Here is a 21949-nt window from a genome sequence, read left to right as displayed (position 1 = left end):
AAAAAAAAAAAAAAAAAAAAAAAAAAAAAAAAAAAAAAAAAAATAGAGGGAGAAGAAGTGAAGTTGGATTTGAATTCAGATCTTCCTGAGCCCAGGCCTGGTGCTCTACCCACTAAGCCACCCAGGTGCCCCTTTGTAAATTTTGAAGCCCCTGTAAATGTGAGCCAATGATTATTATTTAACATGGAAGGCCAACCCACTGCATGCTGGGAATTATATCAGAACCACCTTTGTAGTACAGAATTAGCCGAGTCTGTCCAAGCTGGTCTAGCCTACCAATCCTACAGATGAACAGCTTAGAAAGGTTAATTGATTTAACCAAGGCCACACAGCCTATGGCCCCCTGTCTTTGAATTCCATTGGCCTAATTCCTCAGCCAGTCACCAGATCAAAGGGGCTACTGATGCCATGCCTGAGAATGGCTTAACTCCATCCTTAAAAGACTCTGGAATTGGGGGATGGGGAGGGGGAAGAGAAGCAGCACAGCACAATAATTCATCATCATCAATGAACTTAGAGTCACAGGACCTAAGTTTAAACCCAGGCTCAGCCATTCATTACCTGTATGACCATGAGCAAACCCTGAAGCTCTGTGAGCCTCAGTTCCCTCATCTGTTAAATGGGGACAGGATGACCTTTAATGTCCCCTTCCCCTCCAGCTCCAGGGTCCTACAAGACCCTTTTCTCTCCTTCGGCCTAGGGAGGAGCAAAGGAGGTCTAAAAGGATGGGTTACAATACAGCACTGAGCCAAGAGGTGCTAGCCTAAACAAAACTCACTGAAGGTGGAGGCTTTGGGTCCTGTGTAATGCAAGCATGTAAATTCACTTTACATCTTGTAAATGTACTTAAAGAATGAATTTTACCAATGTCAGGGTGTTGCTGTTCTGTAAACCTTTTTTTTTTTTTCACTTGTGAGCTTTAGGTTAAACAGTTTTTAAAATGAGTTCACTTAAAATTAGAAAAGGCAAACACAAATACACAGAGGAACTCATTAATTAAGGTTCTAGGAATCGAGCTGAAGGATAGATATATCTCCCCACCTTGTTAAGAACTTCCTTTCTCCAAAACAAACCTTTGCACCAGGCCAGTCGGGAACAGTCTGTGAAAATCACATCCTAACAGTGATGGAAAGACGCCGGGATTGGCGCAAAGGAAGAAATGAGGACTACCAGTGAGGTCAGAGAAGCCTGGGAAGATTTGTGTGACCTGATGCACACCAAATAAAGCAGATCCAGGAGAACACTTTCCATCTCCACATGCCATGCTGGTCATGAACTGCAGCCAACATCCTCATTTCCCTCCCACCAGATCTTCAGCCTCTGCCGGTGGGAAGCCTGGCACTGATGGGTGGTGACATGGCCATCTCCAGACTACCCTGTTCCTCCCCCTACCACATCCAGGTCCCCTTGGTGTCTAGTTTTCTCCCATCTGAATGTAAGCTCCCTGAGGGCAGGAGCTGTCTTGTGTACTTGTATTTGTATCCCAGTGCTTAGCACAGAGCCTGGTACACAGTAAACACTTAATAAATGCTCTATAATACTCTATAATAGTCTCACATTTTACATAGCATTTTAATGTTTGCAAAGCACTTTACAAATACTATCTCATTCTATCTTCACAATAACCCTGGGAGGTAGGGGCTATTATGAGGTAGGTATTCTATTTCTCTATCCATCTATCCATCTTTCTGTCTCTATGTAAATATCTCTATCAAGTTATCTCAATTCTCTATCCATCAGTCTCATCTTTAGCTATCAATCTCTATCTCTACCCATCCATGTCCATCTCTCCCTCTACCTCCATTTATCCCTCTCCTTCTATTTCTCCATCTATGTCATTTATCTCTCCTTCTATTTCTCCCTCTCTCCATTTCTACCTACCACCATATATATGATTACAACAATGCAAATTAACAAATCATTAAAAAGAGGATGAACTCTAAGCAACGGAAAAACCAACGAGTGTCTTGACAAAGAGAAAATGTAATATAAGATTTCCAACACGGCAGAGATGTGGGAGACAAGACATTCAGTCAAAGAGCATTTATTAAGTACTTTGGACATTCCAGCAGCTATGCTAAAGACGAGCAATACATGGGAAGGCAAAATTTCGGTTCCTGCCCCAAAGTAGCGTACTAATTAAAAATAAATAAATGAATGAATGAATAAATAATAGTGTTCTAATAAAGGCATCTGGGTGGTACAGTGGATTAAACATTGGACTTGGAGTCCAAAAGATCTGCACCAGATAATTATTGGCTGTGTGGCTCTAGGTAAGTAATTCTACCTCTTTCAGGCTCAGTTTCCTCATCTGTGAAAAGGGAATAATAATAGCACCTACCTCCCAGAGTTGATCAAATGAGACAACATTTATAAAATACTTTGTGCAAAATAAATAAATGCCAACTATTATTCTAATGGGGGAGACAATAGGCAATTTATTAGGTACATAAAAGATACAGCAGAAGAGATACAAGGTTCTAGGACAGACCATGACTAGGTGATGTTCTGGGAGTGCTCCTAGGTGTTCCAATCACAGGACGGGAAAGAGGGAGAAGGGGCCTTTTCTGCCAGGATTCCAACCAGAGATCTAGAAACTGCTCCAGAACAAATTGAACAGGAATCCAAAGGTGTCTGTCTGTCTGTCTCCACTCTCTTAGACCCCAGCCCACCTGGTCCCATCTGCTGCCAGGTCCTAAATGTATTAGGATCATAGGATTTAGATCCAGAAGGGATCTCAGAGAGTATCTCACTCAACCTCCTCCTCTTACAAAGAGGCCCAGGAAGTCAGGGATTTGCCCAAGGCACACAGGTAAGAAGAAATAAAGCAAAGCCAGGATTTGAACTCAGAGCCTCTGACACAAAAGTGAACGTCCTTTCCAATACACAATAACTAAGTCTGTCCTAGGTCCCTTTAGGTATTCCTGGGCAAGAACCATGTAGTCTGCCAGGGACGAGGGGCGTGGGTCTTTTGGAGGGCAGAAAGAGACACGGTCGTTGTGCCCCAGCCCAGGGCCAGGCCGCACCCCTCCCAACAGCTGGCTGTGTGGTCTCCTGGTCCCCCAGTCCCCCACCCTCATCTGGCCTCCCCCAAGCAGGCCTTGATCCCGTTCTGGCTACGTGAAGGATATACCACGAGGGCCCTGCCCTTCCCCACAAGAGCAGCGGTAGCGGCAGCCCTTGGCTGGAAGCCTGTCTTCACTCCTGCACCGGCCCCCTCCCCTTTGTGACCCTGAGGCATGGGGTGAACTCTCGTCTGCAGCCTCTCTCTGCATATGATGGCTCTCTTGTTTTCCTCCTTCGCTGACCTTCACTGGGGGACAGAACGAGCCTCGGATGTTTCTAGCAGTGTCATGGAGGGGGATCCCCAAGCACCTGCTAGGCACCGCTCACACCTCCCCGTGTTCAAACAAGCACCAACGCCCCCATAAAATGGGAATGTGGGGACAGAAAGGCAAGGACAAGAACCAAGGTGACCACCACTAAAAAATCCAGGTCCTCACCCCTCACTGCTGGATTACCACAAGAGCTTCCAGACTTTCCCCTTCTGACTCTGTCTACATCTACTGTCTGTGAGGCAGCTGGAGGTGCAGTGGACAGAGTTCTAGACCTGGAGTCAGGAAGACCTGAGTTCAAATCCAGCCTCAGGCACTAATTAGCTGGGTGACCCTGGGCAAGTTACTTTAGCCTCAGTTTCCTCAGCTAAAGAATGGGGTTAATAGCAGCAACCTACCTCCCAGACTTGTTGTGAGGGTTAAATGAAATAATATTTGTAAAAAGTTCCTAGTGCAGTGTCTGGCACACAGTAGGCACTATATAAATGCTTACTCCCTTTCCCAATACCTGATAAATTTTGACAAAACACACCTTTTGTCATGTCCTTCCACTACCTTCCCAATACCTATTAGATCAAGTCCAAAGTACTTGCTTGACATTCAAGGGTTTCTCCAACCTTGCCCAAAGTTACCTTAAAGTCCCTTCTATTCTGAAATTCTATGACTCCATTTCTCCTACCTATCTCCACCTCCCCCCTACCACCATGCTTTTCAGTCCCAGCCAGGTGTGTCCTCACCACCCCTGCACCTATTCACCTTTTTAGACAGGCTTTTTTGTTATCCTGTACTAACATCAGTCTCCCCTTAGCTCTGGGACCCTTCACTTCCCACCTAGCTCGGTTTGCAGACCATTCCCCTCTTCACGTCCCACTGGACAGGCTAACCAACCACCCAGCTAGCCTGCTAGCACCTGAAACAATGGCTTTCCTGATGTAAGAGATTAAGGAGCATCTTGGGAGAATTTAGTCCGACCTCCTAATTCCATAAGATGAGGAAAGCCAGGCCCAGAAGAGGAAAGAGACACGTTCAAGGTCACCTAGTAAGAGTGACCATTTCCTTTCCAATACTGTCTCAGGGTCTGCTGTTTGCAGTCCATCCCTGATGGTGTCAGCAGTGCAGGAGAAGGCGAGTGAAGAGCAGAGATGCTGGGCCTTCTCTCCCCTGGCCCTGGGCCTCCCTGCAGGCTGTGTCTCTAGTTCTCAAGGCTCAGGCCCTGAAGGCGTTATCCTCCTCCTATGGGTCCTGGATCCTGAGAGGAGGGCCTCTCACAGACACCCCCTTCTGCTGCCAAGCCCAAGGGTTTGTTTGTGGAGAGAGGAGAGGGGAGGAGGAAAGAGGGAGGAAGAGAAAAGAAGGAAGGAGAGGGAGGGACAGAAGAAGCGAGACATAGAGACAGAGGAGACACAAAGAGAGGGAGAAAGAAAGAGACTAACAGAGAGACATACAGATGGGAGGAAAGGGAGGGGGAGAAAGGGGGAGAGAAGGGAGAAAGACAGAGAGAAGAGAGAGAGAGGCAGAAGAAGAGAGAGAGAAGGGAGAGAGAAAGAGAGAAGAGAAAGAGGAGAGAGACAGAGAGAGAAAGACAGAAAGAAGAGAGAGAGAAAGAGAGGTGGGTAGGAAGAGAGAGAGAGAAAGAGAAAGAGAGAGAGAAGAAAGGAGAGACAGAGAAAGACAGAAAGGAGAGACAGAGAAAGAGAGAGAGAAAGGAGAAATAGAGAAAGAGGAGAAAGACAGAAAGAAGAGAAAGACAGGAGAGAGAGAGGGGGAGAGAGAGAGAGAGAGGTGGGTAGGAAGGGGTGGGGTGCCAACAAGAAAGAGAGACACAGTGAGACAGAAAAAGACAGAGTTGAGAATGAGCTCAGGATCAGGACACTCCAGACCAGGGAAGAAGAGCATGCCTAGCCCAACAGGATTGCTGTTAGAGCTCCCCACTTTGCCTAGGCTTTAATCAATCAATCAACAGCTACAAGACCCCGACATCCTGCAGGTGCTTAATAAATGCTTGCTGATTAGATAATCTGCCCCCACCTCACCCCAGAAGAGCACATGGAAAGAGGGCAGACATATGAACAATGAGTAATGTAAGGAAATACTGAAACTCAAGTGATACCAAGGGAAGGAAGTAGAACCAAAATAGCCCACCCAGTGACGTCAGCTTGAGAAGCAATGACACCAGAACCTTGTAAAAGCACCCCCTTCCAGCCCCCACTCAGAGTGTCAGGGAATCAAGACAGTCTCTTCCCGATTTGGATCCTTCTGCATAAGGTCCCTAGAGCGGCACAGGCCAAAACGAGGCCAGAGGGTGGGGGGCGCTCACGGCAGGCAGGTGCCAGCTCAACGTAGGTGATGGCTGCCCCCGGAGGCAGAAGCTGCTTGTCCCCTGGACCATTCAGGCACAGGCTGAATGACCACCCATCAGGGCTAGGGGCCAAGAGGGTCCCCTGCACTGAAGCCTGGAGCCCTTTTCAGCTCTGAGAAACTAAGGCCCTAAGGGCTGGTCCCATTGCTGACCTGGGGTGGAGGGGACCAGGGAGGAGCACCATTCAGTTTCAATCACTGGAAATTCAGAATCAGAGCTTGTGCATAGTTCAGAATAAAGAATGCCCTGCCCATCCCTAAGACTCCTTGGTTTGTATATGGGATCCCATGTCGAAATACACAGCTTTCAAGAAACTACTCAGCCCCATCTGCCCAAAAGCTTCTAAAGATGTAACCGATGCTTCATTTCAAACTGAAAAAAACTATACCAATAGCAAGTTTATTGAAAAGACAACAGGGGGAAGAAAACCCATTTTGGTATGTGGGCAGCCCACTGGGCTGGAGGGAGCAGTTAGGAGGCATCCCTGTGTGGGCCCGCTTCCAGCCCGGCCCATCCCACCAAGATCCCTCCCTCACCCAGCCTCCTCCAGGATCCATTATCTACATCCCCAGGGGCTTAGCTCCGACTGCCTGAGAGGAGTAGAAAGGGGACCTCGGAGAGACCTTCGAGATTGCCTGGAGTAACCCTTTCATTTCACAGATGTGGTAACTGAGTCCCAGAGAAGTGACGCACCTCGTCCCAAGTCATTCAGCTAGTGGCCAGCTGTTTGCTAGATGCTAGTAAGGACAAAAAAGATACCTGTGGAGGGTATGATTTAGCCTGGGAGAGGACAAAGATAACAATGTGATCATGGTGGAGAGGAAGGGAAGAAAAGAAGAGGTTAAAGGAAAGAGAAAGAAGGAAGAGGAGCAGGATGAAGAAAGAGAAGGGCAGGAAAGGGAAACGGGGAGGGGGAGAAGGGAAGAAAGGAAGAGGGAGGGGAAGGAAGGGAGAGAAGGAAGGAAGAGAGGGAGGGGGGAAGATGAGGGCAAGGACAAGAAGAAAAAGAAAGAGGAGGAAGAGGAGGAAGAGTTGACACTTCTCCAGCCCTTGAAGATGGGCTACCTCCAGACAGTGGGTCCCCCTTTGCCACGCTCTCCACATTGAATGCCTGGCGGTCAGATATGTTGTAAGAGGAGTTCCCTGTCCAAGAACAGGTTGGACCAGGGGGCCTATGAGCTCCCTCCCACCCCAAGGTCCTGTTTGACTAAGTTCTTTCTTCACAACAAGGTAGTCATCCTTAACCCCATCTAACAGAAGAAGAAACAAAGGCTCAGGAGAGCTAAGTTATTCTTCCAAGAGTCACACAGCCAGGAAGTGCCAAGGCCAGGTCCTAAACCATGATTTCCTGACTCCACGACCAAAGGCCCCCAACGCTAGGGCCAGGCTACCAAGACACCCATTCGTGCAAAGTTCACAAGAACATCAGCGATGTCGTAAATGGCAAAAGAATGGAAATACAGATGGGAGAGAAGGGTCACGAAGTTCAGAGTGGGAGTTTCTGTCAGCTGGGGGAGGAAGGAAAGGTTTCACAAAGATGGCGGCAATTAGGATTAGCCTGGAACGATGGGCGGTAGTCAGAGATGGAGAGAAGACGGATCACTGACAGAGACCACAGACGAGGAAGACCAGGCCTGGTCCCTTCCGGCCATCTGAAAAACCAGGAGAGGCAGGAGAGTGGGGCGCTCTCAGGAGACCCAAAGCTATTCTGAAGCTGCTTCTGGGGATCTCTGGGAAGACACCTGGAGGGAACTTCACCACCTCCTCCTCCTTCCACCGACTATGAGCCAAACCCAGCTGACACCCACACCTTGTAGGAAAGCAGAGGGGGGGCAAGATGTTTCAGAAACCAGAAGCAGCTTCCTGTTGTAGGAGGCCAGGCAGATGAAGCGAGCCAGCATCCCTTGGGGGAACACCCTAACCAGGAAACCCAAGCTGATACCAGGCACTCCCCTGGACCCTCAAGCCAAGTCTGGGGAACCACCCAATCATTACCGATCTGACCCAAAGAACCTCTCTCCCTTCTGAGGCCTCACAGGGGACCGAAGAATCACTGAATTTCAGAGTTCTTCTATAAGAGAGATCTCAAGCCCAATGCTCCCTTTTGCTTTTTGAATCACAAATAAACACAAATCACAAATAAAACAAGAGACAAAGTACGCTTTTGACAAAGCATGCAGAGACCACAGGCAGAAAAGAACAGGTTAAAAGGACAAGTCAAGTTGAAAACCACCTGCCTTTCGACAATTCTCTTCCTCATGTACAGGCAAGACATGGGAAAGGCAGAGAAAGGCTTGGAGGAATTCATCATGTCTTCCCCAAACTGGCTCTCCCTCTCAGACTTCTTGGCTGGGCCTTCAAAGCCGTCTCTGAGCTGACACTGCCTTCTTGCCTCCCTTTTTGCCTATGCCAAAACTTCATTCCATCCCCATCGGTTCAGTCCTTGTTCCCTGAATGGGACATTGCATCATAGACAAAGAGCTTGGAGGAACCCAGAGGTCAGCTAGTCCACACCCTTTCTTTTACAGGTGAGGAAACTGAGGCTCAGAGAGGATGACTTGCTGAAGTAGTAAGAGGCAAAACTAGCATCCATCCTCAGAGCCCATGACTCCACCACGCAGGGCCACCATGGGTCCTTCTCTCTGCCCACATCCTCTGTTTTCTCAAGTCCTACGCATCCCTGAAACCATAGTCCCTGGCCTACCTCCTCCACAAAATCCATCCTGGACCAAGCCTGACAATACTGACTTCTCCTTCCCTTAAAACCCAACATTTAGTCTGAACCACACATTCTAGTAGTCAGTGAATGCTATTTGGGGGTATCTGCTTGTCTTTGCTAGGATGGGAAAGGCCAGATCACAGAAGTCAATGATGGCTCTTGGATACAGTTGGCCAAGGGAGCGTCAGGTCATTTTCCTTGGAGGCAGGACAGGGTTATTGGTGGGTGATGTCAGGATCAGCAGCCACACTGGTCTGGAGTCAGGCACGGAATGCCAGGGCCTCAGGCTGTTACTGCCTACCAATAGCCAATTTTATAACCTGTTTAGATGAGCTCAATTTGTTGAAAGATTAGCACAAAATGCTGTGTGAGAAACACAGAATGATTTGTGAGAACTGATACAGAGTCAAGTATGCCAGGCCAGGAAACAGTATACGTGATGACTACTCTAACACCAACAAAAATATGCTAAGGTTCGGATGAATGCCTTGTAATTAATTATAAGGATCAATCGTGGCCCCCTAGAGAAACAATGGACCTTGAGCCTTTCCTTGGAGAGGTGAGGCCCAACAGGTCTCATACAACGTCAGACAGAGGAAGTGAGGCCAGCCTCAGACCTTAAAGGGGATGCCAAGCAGGGAGAATTGGGCTTTGGGGAAATACGTCAAAGAGGGTGGGGATTGCCAAGTCTGGGAGAGAAGACAGGGAATGATCCGGCTTTGGTGTGGTAGGGGCAGGGTGCTGGGAAGGAAGCAGAACTCTGGGCCACAAAGTCACAAACGGGACTCTCACCTCCACACTGTTCAAAGGAACCAGCCACTAACTTTGACCACTGGACCTTCCATCCCTAAGTTGAGAGTTTCTTCATTTCTCCCACACTCAAGTCCCAGGTCCCCTCCCTGCCCTCATCATTGGTCACACCGGGCTTAGGTGACCTCAAATGCTGGCAAGCATCTATAGCCAAGCCCTGAGGCAACCGGCTAAGTGGGCTAAGAAAAACCAGCAAGTCTTGACTTCAAACCCTAGGCTGCACCTCTTGTTATATACAGGACTTTAAGGAAAGCAGATGAAACAACAAAGAGAGCTGGGCCTGGAGTCAGGAAAAGTTGAATTCAAATCTGGCCTCAGACACTTACTAGCTGTGACCCTGGGCAAGTCACTTAACCTATTTGCCTCAGTTTCCTCATCTGTTAAAATGGGGATAACAACAGCACATACCTATAATATTTGCAAAGCACTTTGCAAATCCTAGAACACTACATATTTATTATGGTTATTAAGTCACTTCACCTCTCTAACCTTCAACTTCCTCCTCCATATAAATGAAGACTTAGATGATCTCAAGGGGCCTCTCAGTCCTATGATGTCATGACCTTCTAATCCCATAACTCCTTAATCCCTTAGAATTAGAATTAGCAAAACAAGCACAAGAACTCCAGGGCCCAGGCTTCTGTTTAACCTGAGGAAATAAGCAACTGAAATAAGCAACCTTAAATTCCTCAGACCAGCCCCTTCTCCCACAAGAGAAACAGGAGAAAGCTGGAGCTCCCCATCCTGCCCACCCCCAGCCATAACACAAGGCCCCTGGCACCAAGGCAGCCCCCATCCTAGCTTCCATCATCAGGCCTCTGCTCAGCCGGGAAGATTATTAGCAAGTGACAGGAAGGCTCAGGCAGCTGGTGGTACAGTGGATGGAATGTCCAGCCTAGAGTCAGGAAGACTCCTCTTCCTGAGTTCAATCAGCCTCAGACACCTACTAGCTGTGTGACCCTGGATGAGTCACTTACCCCTGTTTGCCTCAGTTTTCTCATCTGTAAAATGAGCTGGAGAAGGAAATGACAAACCACTCCAGTATCTTTGCCAAGAAAACCCCAAATGGGGTCATGAGGGGTAGGACACGACCACACAACAAGACGAAGGCTCTGGAGAAGGGTCCTTGAATCACTGGGAATGATTCACAATATTACCAGATTGCCTAGGGTCAGGAAGCAAGGAACTGAGAGGATGGAGAGGGGTCTAGTTCTCTTGAACTAGACCGAGGGCGTTTCTTTGGGGAGTTTTCTTTTAAAGGATTGTAAAGCATTTAATTCATCACAGCCCTTGAGGATAGACAGAGCAAATCCTAGTGTTCTCATTTTATAGATAAGGAAAAGGAGGTCCCAAAGTGCTTGGTTAGGCCAAAGATTTCACTCGGTCAGAAAGCAGGGCCTCAGGGAATTGGGGCTCAACCTCCATGTTCCAGTCCCATCTCTGGCTGCTGAAGCTCAGTGATCAGAACTCAGGGCCAGGGGAGTGAGGTTGGCAGGCTTCCTCCCTACGGAAATCAGGTTGTTGTGCCTCGTTCCTCGGCCACAGCTGACACCCTAACCTCTGTCACAACCTGACTCCTAACACTGGATTCAGAACAGCTGCTAACTTCACCAGCCCGGCCTCTAACACCGGCCCCAGACCGGCCCCTCACACTGGCCACAGACCAGCCCCTAACCCCAACCCTGGACAGCTTCTCACACGTGTGTAGATGGCCGCTCCTAGACCTGACACCCCACTGGGGACACCATGCTGATCCAGCTCAGGGCCTCCCCAGTGAAGGGCACTACAGAACTCGCTCCCTTGGACCTCCAGGCACTGGGTACTTACGACTGGTGAACGCTGCAGTTGTAAAAGACAAAATCCACGGATGCAAACTTCTTTCCCGTCTCCTTGGACTTCAGGTAAAGTTTCACAACCCTCTTGTCTCCTTCAAGAGAAACAAGGAGGACATGTGTGAGTGTACAGAAGAGGAAAAAGGCAGGGCTTGGGGTCCAGAGCAGTTGGAAGACCCTCTGGGCCCCTTCATCCCCCAGAAGTCCAGAACGCTAGCCCAGCCTGAGCCCCAGAGTCAGGACGCTCAGCACCAGCACCTCTGGGATCGTCTAGATCAAATCTCTCAATTTACAGATGGACAACTGAAGCCCAGAGCGGTCGAGTGACTTGTCTCAGATCACACAGGGAGTTTAGTGTTAAGGCCAGGTCTCTGGCCCAATGCCATAAATAGTGGCTGAATGTCAGCTCTGTGCCCTGCCTAGAATTCCCAGCCTAGGTACTGGAAGACCCAACTCTGGGGACTCCAGAGAATGGAGGCTTTTAACAACAGCAGAGAAAAGATAACCTGCAGACAGAGAGCTGCAGTTCACCCTACCCCCTGACTTTTCTTCATTACAAGAGAGAAGGGGTCACAGGAAGGAAAAAATATGATCATGAAGTCGTTTTTCTTTCCAATGACTGAACAGCCTCCCCAGCTCCTTTTGTTAGCAAACCCAACTTCTCTGACTGCTCAGAATCAATGCCGGATCTGGAATCACAGCACAGCATCTCTGCCTAGCAGCTTTGTCACCTTAGGCAGGATTTCACTACATTTCCTCATCTATACCATTGGGAGAATAATGTCCTCCTACCTTCTCGATCGCAAGGCCATCCTGAGACTCCAATGAGTTAATACATGGTAAAGCATTTTGCTAAACTTTAAAGCGCTATATAGATTTTTGAAATTTTCATCAGGGTAGGGAAGGACGGTTTTTTAAAATTATTTTAATAACTGTGATTCAGCATAATTGGCTTTCTTTATAATCCTGTAAATTTTATCTTATGCATTTCAAAGCATTCTTCTGAGAATGAACTCATGGGCCTCACCATGCTGCCCAAGGGGAACTATGGAGTAGAAAGACCTTCTCTCCCCCTGCTCATGGGCATCGTCTTAGACAGCTCCCAGGGACACTGAGAATGCAGGTTCTCCTACCTCTGAGGATACTCTCCTCTGTCCACTCTGCTACACTGACTCAGCCAAATGGTAGCTATTTTTTTTTAATTATTATTCCTCTAGCCCATAGTGATTTCCCCTTTCTCTAAACAGCCTGTTGGACTCACAGTCTGAAATCACAAGCCTAGCATTTTATTATATCCTCTTGTGAACCATTCTCCAGGATTTTCTTGGGGGTAAGTCTGGTCCTCATAACTAGTCAGCCAGTTCTTCAAGGACCCGGAGACAGGCTTATGCCTATCTGGTTTCCCCTGCAGAGGCTGGGACATAGCAGAGTCGAAGAGCCCAGCATCTGCCTGGACTCCAGCCTGTGTTCCGGTCTGTTCCCCCGCCAGCTCAATCTCCCAAGCCCTGACACTCCCACTGAGCATCCTCTGACCCAGGGTCTTCGAAGGAACTTGGTAAACATGACTTCAAATGCTCCCCATGGGAGTCAGGATTTGAAATGAAAATAAACACTTTATCCAGCACCAGGAAAGCCCTGGGCTGACAGCAGGAGAAGCAGTCAGGGAGACTGGGGGGGGCAGCCTGCCCTGGAGTGACTCATGCCATACAGGACATGTGCCATCATGCCTTCAAGCCAGCTCAACACCACCAGAACACACTGGCCATTCACGATGAGCTTCTGCTCCGATATTAATCAGATGCTGAATATCTCCCTTGCTACCGCCCACCCCCAGCCCCTCAGCCTGTGTTTCCAGGGCCAGATGGGGGGGAACTGGAGTCTTGTGTTTGGGCCCCCAGGCCATTCTCCCAGCTGAGGTCAGGGGCCCAGGCATCAGCACTGGTGATGTCACAGGCACGGGATGTGGGACAGAATGAAAGAACAAGCCTAAGGGTTGGGGGAAGAAGAGAGATGCTGGAGGGGGTCAGGGGGAAGGAGGTTCCTTGCAAAACCACAATCTTGATTTCATGCAGATGTGCCCTGTGAAAAGAGAGCCAAGATAACAAGAGGGAGGAAAGCTGGTCAGACACCAGCATGACCAGTGCTCAACTGACCTCTTGACCTTGGGCTAGAAGGAAGGGAGGGCTCAAGTGGCCTGGTGCTCTTCCTGGTTTTCAGGATATTTCTAAGACTGAATTTTAGACCAAAACTTTCTCAGACTCACCTCGGATTTCAGAAATAAGCCTTTTGGAGCCTTTGAAAAAATACTCAATTGCCCTGGCCTCCCACCCCCATTCTTCTCACCATTTAGCCAAAGCAAATAAACAAATATTATCACTCGGGGTTCTGCTGGGGTCACCAAGTCCAATTTTCTCCTTCTGGTTCTGAGGTAAACCATTGCCAGAGAGAGAGAGAGAGAGACTCGGGGAAAGAGGAAAATGTCCCCTTGACCCATAGGGAGCTGCCCATTAGAGTGGGGGACACTCTGGGCTCTTCTCATGCTTGGTTCCTTGTTGAAAATGGTCAGTCCCATGGTTGCCTGCTCATCTATCTGGGGAGGTACCACTTGAGGTGTGTGGGGAGGAGAACCCCAGACTTGTATTCCAAAGATCTTTGTTCAAGGTCCAGCTCTCACTATTAAGTGGCCTTGGGCAAATTACTTTCCCTCTCTGGGACTCAGTTTATTCCTCTGTAAAATTAGGGGGTTGGGTTAGATGAGGATCTCTGAAACTTCATCTAGCTCCAGATTCAAGTCAAATCAACAGACACGACAGGCTCATATTGGAGAAATGGAGAAGGTCAAAAGTCTCAGGTCAATCAGCAGTAGGAACGGTCCATGAATGGCCACTGTACTTTCACAGTCTGGGCAAGACAGAGACCCAGTCTCAAATAAACATAACCCAACAAACCACAAAGTAGGTGCTTAATGAACGTATGATGGTGACTGATTAATCCAGTCCAGCCCCATTCTATTCCCATGTCCCACTTTGTAGATGTGGATACTGAGGCAGTAACAGACCCAAACTCACATGAGTAAGAAAACAATGGCACCTAAGTCCAAACGTAGGACTTTTCACCCCAGATACCGTACTCTTTCAACTACACAATTTTGTTAAATAGAATCAAGTCATCCCATTACCCAAGAATTGAAGGGATGAGCTCCAGTCCCTAAACAGCACAGTGCCCCCTACTCACCCTGGCCCCGAGTGATGGGCACAACGTCCTTGGAGGAGGGGGAGCGGCAGTAGATTTTCCCATCCTCGATGCGGCTCTCTGACTCTGTAAAGTCTTCAAAGGAACAATTGATTCCCGCTGAGAGATCGGGAACATTCCAGGCTTGCAGGACAAGCTACACGGCCAGAGATGAGAGAGGGAAGAAGGAAGAGGGGGGATGAGTGGGCATTTGGACCAGGGTGTGGGACAAGCTGCCAGAGCCCAGAGTGGTGAGGAAACTCTCCCACCCCAAACTGTAGAAAGGTTTAGGAGGGGACAGGCGTACCAGGACTTCAGACATGGTGACCGAGATGTTCTTGGGCCGAACGGTGAGCTGGACGCACTGGAGCAGGTCAGATGCAAAACGCTGGGGCTCGTCAGCCCGCTCACAGCGATCCTTCCGAGAACAACTGGCATGGCGGAAGGAAGAAGACCAAGACACCATCATTGGGATGCTGACCCCTTTAGGAATGTTTTCCTCCTTTTCCAAAGCACCCAAGACCTTCTACATTCTGGTACCATCCTGACTTTCCAGCCTTATTCAATCATTCATTCAGTAAGTATCTGTTATGTGCTAGGGCCTTCGATGCAAAGACAGAAACAGTCCCTGCCCTCAAGGAGATTACCTTTTAGTCAGAAGGCCTCCCTTCCAACTGGAACTCCAACACAACTCAGTGCCCCTGGATGGGCCCTAGAGGCCCTCTCCGCCTCCCAATCCAATCCAACAGCTGCTTATTAAGTGACGGACACATTCTGGGCACCATGCTATACCTCTGGGCTACAATGACAAAAATGAAAATCAGTCCCTTTCCTCAAGAAGCTTACAGTCTACTGCGTCCCCTCGTTCAAAGCCCAAGATCACCAATACCACTGCCTCATGAAACGTTCACTAAGGGACTTAGATTGCCGTATCAGGAAGACACAATGCTAGGGTGGCTGAATAAACTATCACCGTCCAGACCTCAGCGTCATGTTGATATTCATCTAGCAAACACGTTCTCACCTCCTGATGACTTGCTCTAGGCCCCAGAAAACAAGAAAGGGGACAATGGTCCCAATTCAGGGGCTCAGCTGCTTTGCCTCAAACAGGAGGAAAATGATGTTGAAGAAGGAATACTGGACTAGATTCTAGTCCAGGCAGGGCCACGAACAAGCTAAGTGACAGTGGGGAAGTCACTGCCCCTCTTTGGCCTTCGGGTTCCTTATTAGTAAAGTGAGAGGGTTAGACTTGAAGATCTATTGATTGATTTATCCAATCCAGTCCCGGCCTGTCCCCATTTAGTAGAAGAAAATATTGAGGTCCAGAGAAGGAAGTGATCTGCTCAAGATCCTATGGGTAAGAAAATGGCAGCACTTTCAAAGTAGCTTTTCATCAACCATAAGATGAGGAGATAAAGCTAGCTGGCCTCGGCGGTCCCTTCTGACGACCAAATGGGCCTCTGCTCCTATCCGGTTCTATCTAACACTTTAGGATTTCAATCAGTACTAACATGGTAGCTGATAACAGTTTGCGGTCTCCTGTTTCATTGTTATCTGGAATTTGAGCAGGGAACTCTGGGCACAAGACTGAGTACCTACTGGTGACATTTCAGAGTCCACAAGAGACCCAGGGGCCAAGGCTTTGAGGTTGAGGGCCTTCTACCCTAGGCAAGTCCTCCTAAGGGAGGAGGAAGAGGAGAAGAGAAGCACAATCATTCTTCCAGCCCTCAGGCAAACAACGGGCCCCTTCCCTCCATTTTGTTTCTGATATTACTTTCATTAACAGAGGGTACTTTAATTAAGCTCTGTAAAGAAGCCAAAAATATATGTATATATAACAACAACAAACAAATCCTGTAGCTTCCTGGGGCCCTGGCAATCATCAGCAGTCTTCATCCTGGAGGCCAGCGACCCGCTCTCTGGCCGACAGGCCCCGTCCCCCCAGTGGCTGCCCTGGCCTAACCGTGGGAGAGCTAAGAGTGAGTCCAAGTTAATTAAACACTCCCCAGGCCCAAGCTGGGATAATACACGTTTCACTGCAGTTTTAGAATCCTTGACTGACAGAACATTAGAAGCGCAAGGGGACCTTACTAATCAAAGAGCCTAACCCTTAGAGTTTACAAATGGGGAAAATAAGTCACTCGTCCAAGGTCATACAGAGGGTTAATGGTGGACTAGGTTTATGTCTCTTGACTCCCACATCCACAGCTCATTTTGGCACCCCAATATTCCTCATTTGGGGGTCAGCCATCCCTTTTCTTACTCGGGGCCTTTTAAAAATTCCTGAACTAACATTCTCCCCAAAGAACACCAAGGCTCAGAACAAGGGGTTGGGACTTACCCCAGGTAAGAGAGAGAGCCATCAGAAGTCCTGGGATGAGAACCAAGAATTCAATGACATCGTCACTAGACCGGTCCCCTTCCCACCCCAACTCAACGGCCATGTCCATACTTAAACAGAGACTCACATGTTATGAAGGACACACCATCCACAGTGGGGATCCCGGGAGCCCAGGCACAGCTCACACGTGGCATACTGCTCACAGCTCTCTACCGGAACCCGAGTCACCTGCAAGGAAAAGACAAGAGGCACGTTGCAGAGGCTCTGAGGAAGGGGAGGGAAGACGGAGCACTGCCAGGCCCAGGGCTGAGCCCATTTCCACTCCACGTAAGGAAAACCCTCCTATCAATCAAGTTCTTCAAGAGGAGAATGGGCTGCCTGAGAAGTCACAGGATCCTAGATTCAGAGAAGGGAAGGAGGGATTTCCCCATCACTAAAGATGTCCCTAGGACAATAGAGCAAAGTGTTTGGCTTGGAGTTACAAAGACCTGAGTTCTAATCCTGTATCAAGAAACATACTAGGTGTGTGACCTTGGGCCAGTCACCCCACCTCTCACTAGGCCTCACTTTCTGTATCTGTAAAATGAGGGGGCTGGATCTGATGGCCTCTAAGGGTCCTCTCAGCGCTAACTCCAGGACCATTTGTTGGGGGTGTGGAAGAGGGCCTTCCCCTTCAGGGGCAGAATAGACTAGACATAGCCTGCAGACCAGAGGGCAGCAAAATGTAACTGGGAAATAGTTAACCAAATAAATAAAAATACAATAAAACACACATGCTATTACATTTTAAAACTAAGTCAATATGCAGCCCACTGGGATTTTTATGTATGTTTTAAGAGTTTGATACCGCTGGTTTAGATGACCTCTGGCATCCTTCTGCATTCTGAAAGCCCTTCCAGGCATGGCTTAGCAAGTTGCTATCCAACTCAAGAACATGCCATCGCTCCCTACTCAGTCCATAGGCATTTATTAAGTGCCTGCTACATGCTAGGCATCATTCTAGGGCTGAAAATACAGAGAAAAGCAAAAACACAGCCCCCAACCCCACTAGCTCGAATTCTAATGGGGGAAACATGACATCCAAAGCCTTTTACAATCTGGATGCAACCTAGATTTCCTGCCTTAAACTCACATTCACTAGGCTTTATGAGTTTCACATTCTATTTACCATCCCCAAACATCTACCAGGATCTCCCACCTCGGAACATTGTTCTCAGCCCCACAAATGTCCCTCCCCAGCCACCATCATTACATGTTGAAGTCCCAACTTCCCAAGAAAGCCTTTCTCTTAATAGCTAGACAGACAGACAGACAGATAGATAGATGGATGGATAGATAGATGGATAGAGATAAATAGATAGATATGTGTCTATACACATACACATACACAAATACATACACAAGCTAGGGAGTGATACTCTCTCTCATCAGATTTTGTAGCACTCAGAGCACTCTGTATTCTTACATCTCAATCCAGATTCTATTTCTCTGGGCGCATACCATGACTCCTACCAGACTTGTAAGGACTGTCAGGGACCCATGTCTGATCCCTCTCTCACAATGTGTGGCAAAGTGCACAGAATACAACAGACATTTAATGAATGAATGAAGGTGTGAAGGAGGGCAGGCTGGAGAAGAAAAAATCAGCTGAATGGGGTTGAAGTTTGGGGTTAGGAGAACATCAGTAGGGAGATAGGCCTAGAAGGGGAATTTGAGGTCATGCCTTGAACACTTGATTGAGGGGACCTAGATTCAAGCCCCGACTTTGCCAGGGACAGTTTGTCAGACTGAAAAAAGCATTGAGCTTTCTGGGCCTCAATTTCCCCACTAATAAAATGAGGGAGATGAAATAGGTTCCTTCCTGCTCTGGCTTCCCAGGCCTTCCTTCCACACTGTCTTAAGATCCCTTCCCCTGAGAAGGGGATGCAGTATATAGGGGATGTCAAACTAACAGAAAAGGGGGCCATTAAGCCATCCTCTCCCCTCGAGGGCATAATGGCTTAGAAAACCACATGTTAACATTATCTCTGTCCCATCCTTTTGTGCTGGCCTGGATCTGACACCCCTGATGTAGTGGAATGAGTGCAGGTCTTGGGAGCTAGAAAGCCCTGGGTCCAAATCCTTTCTCCAACTTGACAGTGTGACCAGGAGCTGGGGATTCAATGTCACAGAACCTCAGTTTCCCCCTCTGTAGAACAGAGGTAAAATACACCAGGAGTACCTTTCTCACAGGGTTGTGCGACTCAAATAAGAAAACATATGTGAAACGTGCTATAAGTCTCCAAGCTCAATGTTCCAAGGTGACCTTCTGGGCCCTCCCAGCTCCAACATTCCCAGTTCTAAAGTTCCTTACAGGCCTAATATCCCATGACCTCCATCACCGGCAGTCATGCTCCCCCAACTCAAAGAATTATCTCACTGGACAGACCTACCCTGTGGCTGGACAACGGATACCTGGTCATTTAGTCAAAGTCACTTCTAGGCACAGTCAAAAGGAGTCAAGAACAGGGACAAGAGAGTGAGTCAATCAATCAATAAGCATTTATTAAGTGCCTACTAAGTGCCGGGCACTAGGCTAAACACTGGGGATATAAAAAGAGGCAAAAGGCAGTTCCTGACCTCAAGGAACTTACAACACAAGTTACTTAACACACACACACACACACACACACACACACACACACACACACACACACACACACACACACACACACGGACTTCAGCTGTGTGGACCTCTGGACAAAACCTAAGTTCTAACAGCTGAAATGATCTGTTACAGAGCGCATCCCTTGCTCTAGATAAATAGATGGTCACATGTCACACCCCTGGACCTCGGGAAGGGAGGAGGGGAAGGGGAAGAGGGGGGGCGGGGATTCTTTACCCAGAAACTGCAGTTTATACATCTTCCCTACCAGTGGCAAAAGAATTGAATCTGTTGCTAATTTAAATGCAGGACAGAGGCTCTGAGAAATCTCAAATAACCATTTACATAAAGAATTAGAACATCTGGGAAGTGAAATAGAGAAAATTAACTTGTGAGAGGTCAAATTGAGAAAACATGCTGGTTACAAGCCCGGAGCTCTCCCCACCCACAGCCACTGGCCTCCTCTTCTGCCATCCCTGCCACCCCCCTCTCCCACACACTCCAAACTGCTTTGGGTTCTGTTAAAAAACCCAAGAGAAGTCGTGACCAGACTGAACCCAGGTACTTGGGTCAGGGATAAGAGAAGGGAGGATGCTGCCTGAGATTATGGGTCCTCTAACTGACAAGGTGACTGCCTGTCACCAGTCACATAACTTAAGTCTCAGTCCCTCAATCTGTAGAATGGGCACAATAATACCCATCCTACTCAACTCAGAGGGTTGTTATGAAATAAGACAAGATACAAACACGGAGAGGTAAAACTGAGTCGGTGTAACCTTTGTAGGCTACTCACACTGGGACAGCCAATGGTGCTGTGAATCAGAACAACTAGGTTCTGTTCCTGGGTTTGAGGCCAACTTTATGTATAACCTTGAGTCAGATCCTTTCCTCTAGGTCTCAGTTTCTTCCCCTGTAAAATGAGTTAGGGACAGCTGGGCAGCACAGTGGATAGAGCATTGGGCCTGGAGCAAGGAAGACCTGAGTTCAAATCCTGCCTCAGACACTTACTAGCTGTATGACCCTGGGCAAGCCACTTAACCCTGTTTGCCTCAGTTTCCTCTCCCATAAAATGAGCTGGAAAAGGAAATGGCAAACCACGCCAGTATCTTTGCCAAGAAAACCCCAAACGGGGTCACAAAGAGTCAGATACGACTGAAACGGCCGAAAACAACAAAATGAACTGATTAGAGCAGATGACTAGTTCTCACAGTCTATGTCTTAAGCTTCCTACAAGCTTTAATATTCTAAGGTCCTTCCACACTATTCATAGTCTGTGTTTTAACGTCTGGTCCAGCCTTCTGACATCCAATGTTCTCGGGCCACTTGAGCTTCATCGTTCCAATATTCTGCGCTCTAAGGTTCCTCTCAGTCCTGAACATTCTAGGATTTGTTCTTTCTATTGGGGGGGGGGTTATTGAGGGATAAATGCTATGCTAATATAACTTACTTTTCTCCATTTTGCCTATACCCAGCACCGGCCCCCCCAACTTCGACAAATCCCTGTAAATGTTCAATATTCACACATTAGTGATGGGGGGGAAGAGGGAGGGAAAGCGGGAATGAGAGTGGGGAGAGAGGGGAAGGGAGAGGGAGGAGGAGAGAGAGCAGATAGGAAAGAGCAGAAGGGAGGAAGAAGAGTGAAGGAAGGAGATAGATAAAGAGAAAAAGAGAAAGAGAGAGTGTTTAATGACACTCCTCTCACAGCCCATAAGCCTTTTCCTTCCTTCCAGAGACTGACTATCCTTAGAGAAATCCCTAAGAAAATTCAGAGAACAAGGAAAAAAACCCAGATTCCTCCCCAGCCTCCAATGAACAAATCTGCTTCCCACTTCCCTTCCAAAAAGGCCCCTTGAGTTCCAGGGGCCATTAACTGCACCCCCTTTTTCCTCCAGCCTCTCCTGGGGGTCCCTAGCACCTGTCCCAGCTGACTAGGAGGGAAGACGATGAACAACTACCCACAGCCACTAACCTGGGCCTGCAGAGACCTCATGGACCATTCTAAAATGCAAGCCCTCATTTATTGCAAGAAAGTAAAGGAAGGCCAGAGAAGGGCCACGACTGGCCAGTCAGCTAACGGCAGAGGCAGGGCTGGACCCCGATCTCCTGACTCCCCTGCCCCCAAATTCTTTCCAATAAACTAAACCGGAGCCGGCTTCTCTCCAATCTGCAAACAAAAGGCGGACTGACAGAGTTCTGGGCTCCTAATTAATAGCTCCTCCAGATGAGATTAGAATCCCCTGGAGCTTCTGGCCCCTAGGAGCCGGGACACAATTGTTCACTTAATTACTTCTCTCGGCTTCTCTGATAACAACAGCGCCTCGCAAATATTTCTTTTTATTAATCAACTGAGCCGAGAGCAGAGGAAAGAGCAAGATTCCCCCTCAGTGTCCCCTGGAGTAGAAAAGAAACTGGCCACTGACCAGGAACCCGGAGACAGACCCAAATCCCGACTGTCACTGCCAAGGGGACCCTGGCCAAGTCATTTTCCTTCTCAGGCCTCAGTTTCCTGACCTGTAAAACTAGGGAGTCTTAATCAACATGGGTGTTGTTATTGTTGCTGTCTGCCTTCATTCTGGAAGTGTCAGGCACTGGGATTATATAAAATCAAGACAATCCCTGCCCTCAAGGAGCTTACATTCTAACAGGAAGGGTCAACATCTTGTCAAAAGTAAGCACAA

At 48.2% G+C, this 21949-nt stretch overlaps 1 protein-coding gene across 2 annotated transcripts in view; it reads right to left on the bottom strand.

The window, feature by feature from the left end:
- The window catches only part of PLXNA1 (plexin A1), a 308227-nt gene that overhangs the window by 125636 nt on the left and 160642 nt on the right, over positions 1 to 21949 (bottom strand). For both annotated transcript variants that reach the window (XM_027863712.1, XM_027863713.1), the window contains exons 5-8: positions 16755 to 16855; positions 14594 to 14717; positions 14290 to 14443; positions 11051 to 11150 (exon numbers count right to left, since the gene is read on the bottom strand). In XM_027863712.1, coding sequence (XP_027719513.1) covers positions 11051 to 11150; positions 14290 to 14443; positions 14594 to 14717; positions 16755 to 16855 — 479 coding nt within the window. The remainder of the gene's footprint in view (positions 1 to 11050; positions 11151 to 14289; positions 14444 to 14593; positions 14718 to 16754; positions 16856 to 21949) is intronic.

The sequence above is a fragment of the Vombatus ursinus genome, unplaced genomic scaffold, assembly GCF_900497805.2.
Source record: "Vombatus ursinus unplaced genomic scaffold, bare-nosed wombat genome assembly UNPS02014773.1, whole genome shotgun sequence".
In the NCBI taxonomy this organism is placed as follows: domain Eukaryota; kingdom Metazoa; phylum Chordata; class Mammalia; order Diprotodontia; family Vombatidae; genus Vombatus; species Vombatus ursinus.
The sequence above is the reverse complement of the archived record's forward strand: the minus strand, read 5'-3'. Positions and strand labels throughout refer to the sequence as shown.